The following is a 10,376-nucleotide window of genomic DNA, read 5'->3' on the forward strand; positions in this document are numbered from 1 at the left end:
AGACGGGGTTGAAAACAGAACCTCTTTGCCGTTGCACATTCAATATCAGCGTCTGGATTTGCAGCGATGGTGTGACTGTGAGCTCTGTCTGTGTTTTGGAAAAATTGGACGCAGAGGGATGTGTCATCGTGGTGACGGCTTTTGTCTGCACTGTCTCGTCCTCGCACACATCACGCCACTGTTGTACTAGTTGCTCTGCGGCTGGTGCACTGGAGGCGTCGGCAGGTAAATCACTAATTTATTATTGCTATTTTATAAAATTGTATCTTAACTTTATTTAAAATTGTGGGAGTTTTATTCTCAGTAATATATGTAAATCCTAGAAAGGAGTATTTAATAGCATTTACTATGTAAGAACCTGTTTGTCGTTGGGATTTTAAATCTGCGAGCTGTGGCGGGCAGGATTCCCACAGAATGGTAAAATGACACAGAAAAAATATTCTTAGCATTTTTTAGCTTTAGCTGCTTATTTTGATTCATTCAGTTTGCATGAGAGAGTATCTTAGTCGAGACAGAATGACATCAGCTAACTTCTGCAGGAGAACCAGTTTGATAAACATCAGAATGACTGGAATGGCTAAATCCCTTCACCTCCCCTTCGGCAAAATTCTAAAGTATGCTGAAACAAAAAAAACATATGAAGACAAGCACAACTAAAGGTGTATTCTTCTTTTCTGCACTGCCCTCAGTATTATGGAGGACTCTCAGCCTCGGAGGTCAGAGGGGAGGATGCAGAATGGCCACTGCAGGTGGAGTGCTGAAATTCTGGAGACCAAGGTCGTGGAAGATTTCAGGCGAAGGCTCAAATACTTTTTCATGAACCCCTGTGAGAAATACAGAGCCAGGGGTCGCAAACCATGGAAGCTGGTGTTGCAAATAGTGAAAATTGCTATTATCACAATCCAGGTAACGTATAATATCCTTTATATTTCACTCTACAAATACGAACAGAGGGACAATGTATCTCATCTGCACATTGTTGTATTCTTTAATTTTGTATTTTTTGTCCCTGATCAGTTAGTGTCTTTCGGCCTGAGCAACGAGATGATGGTCACGTTCAAAGATGAGAATCTCATGGCCTTCAGACATCTGTTCCTCAAAGGATACAAAGATCACCGGCTTGGAGGCTACGCACTTTACACAAAAGCAGATGTTTATGATCACATCTACTACGTCATCAACCGGGTATTGAAAAATGTAGATAAATATCATGTCACATGAGGACTTCATGGCAAATTTTATGTTATGGAAAAAAATGTATGTGATGCCTTTTCTCATTTTTCTTTTCAGTATATCCGTCTCCAAAACCTGACAGTAGGTAATCTTGCATATGAGAGGGTTGACGGGGAGAACACTCCTCTGTCTCTCTGTCAAGAATTTTACAGAAACAGCAGCATTGATCCTGGAAATGAGACCTTCGACATTGATCCACATATTGATAAAGGTACCAAAGCACAAAACTGCTTAAAGACAGCAAAAAACATTTATTCAGAGTCTCAACTGGCTGTATAACCTGTGTATTTAATCTCAGCAGATACAATGGGTTGTATACTGTTTTTGAATGAAATGTATTTATAGAAGCTGATTCATGTCGACAATGGAACATAATCACACTGTGGAATATATTTGTGACTCGGGTAAAAGAGGAAGCTCGTGCCTGGTTTGAATGTGAAATAGTTCCCTTGCAGAACAAAATTAAATGTAACTAAATGTTGAACCGTTGTCTGTATTTCCTCCTCACAGACTGTACGTCCATTTACCCCGAGCAGACGCTTGACAACAGCAGTTCGCTCACACACTTCAACTTCTCCTTGGACTTCAAAAGGTGACTAAACTGAAAATACAGGTTTGATGCCAGGTGATGTTAGTGCTGCCTGTTAATGTGTGTGTGTGTGTGTGTGTGTGTGTGTGTAGGCTGTTATCAGTGAACATCTACCTCACGCTGAAAACCATCAATCTGCAGACTGTGCGGCACCATGAGCTACCAGACTGTTATGACTTCTATATAATGGTTGGTGACATGATTGAAAACTGCCACACTCAGATTTGTGCTTTATGGTTTGTTTATCAAGTAATTGTTGGCTACATCGCATTATTACATTTGCATAAAGATGTTCATTATGTTGCTGTTAAGATGGACAACATGACTGCGCCCCAAAATTTAAGCCAAAGCGTCTTGATTGTCCCCTGGTGGCTGGCTACACTATAGGGTCATAAATCTGGCCTCTACTATGTTGGACCAAACCAAAAGTCAAAGTTCACGTTTGATTAATAAATTTAGCTGAAAAATATTTTCATTTTTGATGCCATAAAAACCAGGGTGAAACACAATGATTGACGGCTGAGACTGACTTGCAATTAGTCAAGTGCTTGTATTGACACAATCCCTCCACTGTGCAGACTCTGGTTTCAAATGGGTAAGATGGCGCCGTTCATATCCGGAACATTTTAATTCATTTCTGGATCGTAGGAGGAAGTAAAGACATGTCGAATATCTTTATATACAGTCTATGTTTCCATGCTCGGAATAAAAAATCACTGACAAATGACTTACCCTTGTTTTTTTCCACAGATCATGTTTGACAACCATGCACACAGTGGAAAGATAATGGTGACTGTTGAATACGATGTCAGAATTTATGAATGCAGAGACTGGAACGTTGAGGGCACTTGTGAGTTTTTACCCAACTCGGGCTGTCAGGTGCACCCACACAAAATCTGACAATCTGAAAATCTATCTCAAATCTGTCATAGTGGTTTTGAAAAGCCCACAAGGGGCACAGTGACATTACTCTTTGACTAAATGATTGAACCTATAGCACCTGGTTTTTCCAAGACATTTTTTATGTCTCAGCCATTTAAGAGCAAACTTTAACATGTGGTTTTCATTTTCAGCTGGGAAGTACGATTATCTCCTCCTCTGGTTTGACTCTGTGGTCATCCTTGCCTGCCTCACCTCTCTCATCCTCTGCATCAGGTCTGTCATCAAGGGCATCCAACTCCAGATTGTAAGTTACGAATTTTAACATGAACGCAAGTCTGGTGCCTTTAGTTATCAGCCGATTGAAAACACGAGTTGTTATTTACTCAGCACACACACACACACACACACACACACACACACACACACAGGCCCCGGGGCTCAATTGCTTAGATCAACACACACAGTGAGATCAGTGAAAGGTTGGTTTGTGCCGTGTGGGAGTTTCCTGTGTCCCCCTCCACTCTCCTGCTCTCACTTTAACTAATAAACCCTCATCACAAGTTATCAGGGCCTAATCAGTACATAAAGCTTACCTTGTTTGATTTACACGCTCATTGCAACACGAGACGTGACGGGTGCAGCCAGTACTCAGTGTTAAAGTGAACGGAGCATTCATGGTCCAACACCATCGATTACTAACTAAAACATGATTGTAAGTTGGTCGCCTAAATCATCCCAAACATATGAACTTGAACGTGAACTACTTCATTTTTATCTATATGAACTGAACTTTGAACTTTTTTTTATCTGCAACCTGGCACAGCACTGCCAGTGACCCCTTGGCCCCATTCCTGGATCTGCCCCTGGCTTGACCAATTAAATTTGATCATTTTCTTAAACAATATAGCATAAAGTATATTGTCTCCTTGATTTAACAACTAGATATCTTATTATTAAATGTGAGTATATGACCTCAGCAGGTCTCCACTGGAATAGCCATATAGAGCATTGAAAAGGTACAAGAATTCTATATGGCACTTCATCATCATAATTTTTAATTTCAACACACATCAGAGCAGCTGTCTGAGTGAGAAAATTGTACAAAATACAAACGCTGAACAATCTTCCTGATGGTTTCAAACGATTTAATTTTCCAAAATACATAGCAGTTTAACAGAGAGTTTACATGTTAACATGTTATAGTAATCCAATAAGACCATTTATGCCAACCTACCACAGACACACATTACAAAAGTGTAATAAAAGTGATGCAAAAGGGGGAAAAAGCTGGATATTAATTCTACTAATAATAACAATTATAATAGCAATACTAATAATAATCTTAACAACAGTAATCATGAACATTTTTGTTTTATTTTCTCACACTCATAATGTATATTCCCAAATCCTGTTTGCAGCTATCTATCACATCACAGCTGAAAATTGAATATGTGCATCTAGTGCATTGTCTAATTTAGAATTGGCTACTATTTAGGCTGGAAATTAATCTCTCCCACAAAATAGTTAAAGATGCATTAGAACACATACAATTTTAAACCCACACCATTATATGATGGGGTAATTAATGTAAAACTGAAATCTGATATTTCTCGGATATATAATGAAAGTTGAAGTTAATGAAAGAGATGATCAGAATCATAACCATCAACTAATCATTTTGACAGAGCTGGTTTAAAATCTAAGTCGGTATCGAAACTGGACCTCTCTGTTAGGCTGCATGGACCCAAAGCCCCATCGGCTGAAGTCAAATTCAGGTATTTTCTCCTCAGGATTCTTCAGCTCAATCTCAAAGTAAACCAACACCAGGAAAACAAACTGCTTCACCTCATTAGAGGCAAAGAAACGCCCGGGACACATGGAGACCCCAGCACCCCAGGGCATGGTGTAAAACTTCACCTTCTTCCCATTCTTGTAGAAGTCTGTTTTCTTGCTCCCGTCAGGATTCAGAAAGCGGTCATATTTGAATGAAAGTGGGTCAGGGTGGATCTCTGGGTCAGTGTGAACAGCACCATAAGGAAACATAGCCATTCTGTCACCTTTGCGTATGAAATATTCACGCCCATCTGCCATCTTGAGGGTCATATCCTGGAGCACAGCTCTGGTGAGGACAGGTGCAGCAGAGAGTCGGAGGGTCTCTTCCAAAGCACTGTCCAGGACGGGTGTTTTCTTCAGCATTTCATAGGTCAGGTTGATCGAAGGGCCATCACGTCTGGCTTCCTGCCCTGATTCCTTCAGAACCTGATCTAGCTCTTCCTTCACTGCCCTCATGGCTTCTGGGTGTTTCATGAGGTAGAGGAGCAGCCAGAATGCAGAAGGACCTGTGTTGCCCTGAGAGGCCCAGAGAAGCACAAACATGTACTTGCTGATCATTGACTCCTTCATACCCCTCTCCTCTCGAAACTGCTGCATGTCCCAGATCCAGCCGCTGATGTCGTCCTTCATCTTCATCTTCTGCACCGACAGAGTGTTCCAGAATAGTTCCGTCAGCCTCTTTGCTTCCAACCTTTGCCTCGGTGAAAGGACCCCGTAAGCCAGGTTGGGGAAGAGTTGGTCATATTTACGAAACTCTTTAAACAAGGCTTCAGATTCAGTTCTGTCTTTCTCTTTGGCTTTCTCCTCACTTTCTTCTGACTTGGGAGGTGCATTGCCATACAGGGATAAGTAGCCGGCTCTGAAAAGGATATTGTAGCTGTACATAAAAAGTCCATCTTCTTTCCAGCTGCCTTGATCAGCTGCTGAGCCGATTTCACGCAGCATCAGATTCTGTAAATTATTCATCATAGCTTGTGTCAATACCTTCAGACCGTCCCCCTTGAGGTGCTTGTTGCTGGTGACCTGGAGAATACTGTGGTCTTCCTCCTCTGCCACATAACCAAACACTCTGTGCACCAGATGTTTAGCAAACGGCCTGAAGTCCAGTTTTTCGCGACTCTCCTTAACAAATGCCCCAAACGACAGAGGATCTTGAAGGAATGTGATATAAAACCCTCCCAGCTGCACTGTGAACACATCGCCATGTTTTTGCTTCATCCTCTCGATGAATTTCAATGTGTTCCTGCGAAACTCCAAGACATGACCCAGCCAAGGGATGAGCCCCTTATCCAAAGGGGGTTCTCCTGGTCGGTGCTGTCGAAACACACCAAGTAAGTACAGTCCTCCGATCAGACAGGAGAGTAAACCAAGAAGGAGAGGGAGCAGCAGTCCCATGACTGATTCCTGTAACAGCCACAGGGTGATTTGGAGTTAAGTTCCACATTCACTATGATGAAGAGAAATTTTGCTCCTCCCTTTCATGTGGGATCAATTTTGGTCTTCACGGGATTGCATAATCCATGAGGAAAACAATTTAACATTTAACTACTGTGTTCAGAGTGAGAATAGATGAATAGCCAGACAACCAACAGTCGGCCAATAATGTGGATTTGTGGTGAAAGTTCACATAAATGTTCTATGTTGATGGCACACAACCAGTTAGGTGGGGCAAGGTTCACAAGAAGACAATCACATTCGGTCATACTTTCACTGTTCAACATTCACCATAAAGTAGTAATAAGTTACCTCTAGGAAGGATTAATATAGGTACATCTTATCTTATCTTATCTCCTTTTGTCAATGAAATGTGTAGGCATACCATGTGTCTGCAACCTAACCTGGAGCAGTTGCGGCACAATAAAAGAGTAAAGATAAACACAGCAACCAACTTTAAAACATATATTCGCCACCCACCCCCATTAATGCAAAGAGCAAGACAATATTAACAGGAAGTGGATAGGGCTGGGCAATTAACAGAAAATGTATTGAAACGTATTGGTTTTGGCTATGTTCCATGCCATATCACCCTGCTGCATGCCCTCCCTCCTCTCTCCCCCGCTGACCTTCACTCACATTACACATTAACAATAATTACCAACACTAATCGGAAGTTATTAGGACACATAGGCTACAGGACTTGAAGTTTACTTTGTGTTTGTTTCATTCGCTCTAAAGTTTAGGAGGCACAAATGTAAACAAATTGAAAAAAATATAAATTTTGCATGCATGCAGTTCACACACAACATGATACGTAACGTGACACACACAGGCAGGACATCAGGGTTAAAGTGACTGGAATGATCCGGATTCATGATCTGACATCATTGATCAATAACTGAATAAACGTGAACGTCAGTTTTTGTGAAGCGCGACAGGGACGAGGAGACACATCCAGGATTGTGTCCCACACAAATAGGTTACCATGGGGATTTAACCCGATGCAAAGTGAACGAGCTTCGTCGGACTGAGAACCCCTGAAGTTAACCTGATAACCGCAAATCCTGCTTCGTAGTACAGACCTCTGGAGTTGGCAAGGAACAAACTCTCCCGAGTTTGGCCTTTAGCCTAGCAAGTAGCATTTTTCTTTGTAGCATTTCGATCCCTCTGGGAATCCGCACTGGCCACCAATACATTTAAAATAAGGACACACCATAAAGAGGTTATGATAAGATGGTAAAGGCACCTAAAAAATAAGCAGCAATTTATTTCAGAATCCTGCAGAGAAGGTTCATGGTCATGTTTAGTATTTGTGTCACAGCTCAATGTGAGAAATGTCTGCAGGCATACATCAGGTGATAAGGAGAGCACAGCCAGTGTGAGGCTTTCTTCTCTGCTGGTTGGTTTTCTCTTATATTGTTGTTCTGATTGTCAGAATGGTAATATGATTTACAGATACTGTCAATTAACTGACCCTTACCCCCATCCCTAACCGAAATGTTCTGATTAGGTGATATTAAATGGAACACACCACCCATGGTGTTTGCACATCTCACATTTATAGACCTATAAATATGGCATAACCCCACCCCTGTACATTTTCTGTCCCTCGTGATGTGATGCACTTACTGAACCCGGGATGAGCCTGCCTGTTGTTTTATGTTGTGTGATGTGGCAGCAACAAATTTATTGGATCTGAAAAATATCTATAAATACAAACCATTTGCAAAGGTCATTGAGCAGTTATACGTGCAAGAGGCTTTGGTCTCTGTGACTATAGCACCACCTATTGGTTCATACATCTCATTGGACAACAAAGCAACAAGTTTTGTTTATACAAGGTTTATTGAATTGTTGTTTTGACCTTAACAGCTTTTTAATGTTAAATTAAAGATGTTAATTCTGCGAATATAAATACCAGATTTTATGGAGGCAGCCATTCAATTCTTATTTCAATGCATGACCTTAATCCACTGTCTGTTAGTTCACATTAATAACTGCATTACGTAAAATGACAGATTTACATGACATTTCTACAGCTCCTCAGACTTTTTGAGTAAGCTGTCACAAAAGTTCAGACCATCTTCTCATCTTCTGTCCTGTGAGTGTTGTCCATCATCTGTCTGCCTCTTCATTAAAATCACATACATGGGCAAAATGCTCCAGATGCTGAAGATCTGATCATACACTGTTTTTTGGTTTGTGTACACAAGAACGTGTCAATATAATGCTGCTGCCATAAATGTGGGCACTGTTATGGTAATGGTAATGTCCAGGAACATATTCCTATTCCTAATGTACTGTATTTTCTAGTCAAAATTGTGAGGCAAGGAAAAATTTGAGTGTCGATGCTCTTTGAACACACCTACTATGAATGTGAATTATTGAGCGTATTGGTTTAATTGATGTGTTTTTACAATGTGCTAATATCTCTTATACGCAGGAGTTCAATGCATTCTTCCAAGCACACTACAATAAAACTGTCACCTGGTCGGACCGCATGGAGTTCGTGAATGGTTGGTATATCCTCATCATTGTCAGCGACACATTGTCCATCGCTGGGTCAGCGCTCAAAATTGGAATACAGACAAAGGTTTGTTTTTCATTGAGCTTCATTTTCTATAGTCTCAAATATTATTCACAGCAGGAAAGTTAGCCTGAGGGTAAATACAAACCTGCACAGATAAATGGTCTACTATGTAGTTTTGGAAACATTAATACATGTCTATGTTTGTGGCTTGATTTATGAAATTGACCTGGTTTTTACTAATTCTGTTCTTTATCCTATGTTGCAGTTCCTGACAAACTATGATGTGTGCAGTATCCTGCTGGGAACTGCCACAATGCTTGTCTGGGTCGGTGTGATTCGTTACCTTGGTTTCTTTAGGAAATACAATGTAAGAACTTCTTCATTGCTGCACTTTCAATTTAAATCAGCATCAGCTAGCCTGTCAAACCTAGAAAATGCACATCAGAAACTAGAATTTCACTCATTAGTGAAGAAACAATTCCTGGAAAAATGAATGGGTTCCTTCCTGATCCACAACACATCCTTCCATCAAATTTTGTTGTGACCCATCCAGTAGTATTTGCGTAATCCTGGTAATTAACAAACAAACACAGATTAAGACAAACTTCTTTGCAGATGTAATAACTGAACTGAAGACTTTTTATTCCATTCTAGATCTTAATCTTAACCCTGAGAGCAGCGTTCCCAAATGTGATCCGATTCTGCTGCTGTGCAGCCATGATCTACCTGGGCTACTGCTTCTGTGGTTGGATTGTGCTCGGGCCTTACCATGACAAGGTACAAAAATCACAATCATATTCTATGCAAAATATTGTGTTGCTCAATCAATAATCAAAATGTCTTTTTTTCCAGTTCCGGACACTCGACAGGGTTACAGAGTGCCTCTTCTCCCTTATCAATGGGGACGACATGTATGCCACCTTCCTGAGGATGCGAGGCAAGAGCTACATGGTATGGCTTTTCAGCAGACTCTACCTCTATTCCTTCATCTCACTCTTCATCTACATGGTGCTCAGCCTGTTCATCGCTCTCATCAATGACACCTACGAGACCATCAAGGTCAGACTGAGTAGCCTGTCTCACCTTCCAATATACACCATAGCATCAGTGCTGTATATTGCTGAACACTGATGTTATCTTTGCACTGGTCCGGCCTAATGACTGCACAACCTTTCTTTTTACAGCATCACCAGCAGGACAAGGTGCCAGTGTCCCAGCTTCAGGCCTTCATAGCCGAGTGCAGGGACCATCCTGAGTCTGGAAGGTACCAAACTGATGAGGAGCCAGCGTCCAGCTGCTGCATGTCTCCGTTCTGCTGCTTCGGATGAAGTGATGGGATGTGGCATGTGCCTTAGACGGGTGTTGGCCAAGAGTACAGAAGAGTATCCGGACCAGGTATAAGGGGGAAAAACTAAAGGAGGAAGACTTTTCCTTTTGCATTTTGAGAATAAAGTGGAAGTGTTGAGAATAAAGTCAGCTTCATTGGTCCTTCAAATCCAGTAATAGGAGCGATTAACAGCAGAAACTACATTAAAGCTTCAAACTAATAGCAGTATTTTGTTGTTGATTGTGTAATGATTGATTGAACGAATAAATACATTTTACCTCAAGTTGTGATGTTTGAGGGAATTATTTGATTTCTGTTGCATGTGTGTTATTCCTTGTGAGTGTTTAAAGGGTTTTTTAACTGGTTATTAAATTATCAACAGCAAATGACACAATGAGGGAGAAGATTGGCTTTTTCTATAAACTATTCTCAATGTCTGTGGTCGGGACAGATTACCCGCACATTTTGTTAGGGTGGCCGAGAGAGCTCAACGCACTACAAATTTAAAAAAAAACAAATTAAGAGTCACGACACGTGCAAATACA

The 10,376-nt window shown here is 41.0% G+C and overlaps 2 protein-coding genes across 3 annotated transcripts; one reads left to right on the forward strand and one right to left on the reverse strand.

Annotated features, from left to right (window-relative positions):
• Positions 1-86: 86 nt before the first annotated feature.
• On the forward strand, positions 87-10,114 carry mcoln3a (mucolipin TRP cation channel 3a). Of its 2 annotated transcripts, none has more exons than XM_069511955.1 (13): positions 87-225; positions 690-906; positions 1,018-1,185; positions 1,291-1,444; positions 1,744-1,825; positions 1,915-2,011; positions 2,573-2,672; positions 2,896-3,008; positions 8,418-8,567; positions 8,770-8,871; positions 9,159-9,281; positions 9,357-9,455; positions 9,689-10,114. In XM_069511955.1, the coding sequence occupies exons 2-13, from the start codon at positions 694-696 to the stop codon at positions 9,830-9,832; spliced, it is 1,545 nt and encodes a 514-aa protein (XP_069368056.1). In that variant the 5' UTR covers positions 87-225; positions 690-693; the 3' UTR covers positions 9,833-10,114. The 2 variants fall into 2 exon arrangements, with proteins under 2 accessions (XP_069368056.1, XP_019954915.2); XM_020099356.2 differs by having other exon boundaries at positions 88-225; positions 9,357-9,563.
• On the reverse strand, positions 3,833-8,061 carry LOC109637167 (7-alpha-hydroxycholest-4-en-3-one 12-alpha-hydroxylase-like). Its single transcript, XM_020099367.2, has one exon. It carries the CDS (start codon positions 5,930-5,932, stop codon positions 4,397-4,399), a length of 1,536 nt encoding a protein of 511 aa, XP_019954926.1. The 5' UTR covers positions 5,933-8,061; the 3' UTR covers positions 3,833-4,396.
• Positions 10,115-10,376: the final 262 nt, after the last annotated feature.

Source organism: Paralichthys olivaceus, chromosome 16 (assembly GCF_024713975.1).
Source record: "Paralichthys olivaceus isolate ysfri-2021 chromosome 16, ASM2471397v2, whole genome shotgun sequence".
Taxonomy (NCBI): domain Eukaryota; kingdom Metazoa; phylum Chordata; class Actinopteri; order Pleuronectiformes; family Paralichthyidae; genus Paralichthys; species Paralichthys olivaceus.

Excerpts from the sequence above, each read along its gene's own strand:
- LOC109637167 (XM_020099367.2), bottom strand. The coding sequence starts at position 5,932 with ATGGGACTGCTGCTCCCTCTCCTTCTTGGTTTACTCTCCTGTCTGATC.
- mcoln3a (XM_020099356.2), top strand. The coding sequence starts at position 694 with ATGGAGGACTCTCAGCCTCGGAGGTCAGAGGGGAGGATGCAGAATGGC. Across the intron at positions 907-1,017 it reads TTGCTATTATCACAATCCAG|TTAGTGTCTTTCGGCCTGAG; the intron begins GTAACGTATAAT and ends GTCCCTGATCAG. Across the intron at positions 1,186-1,290 it reads TCTACTACGTCATCAACCGG|TATATCCGTCTCCAAAACCT; the intron begins GTATTGAAAAAT and ends TTTTCTTTTCAG.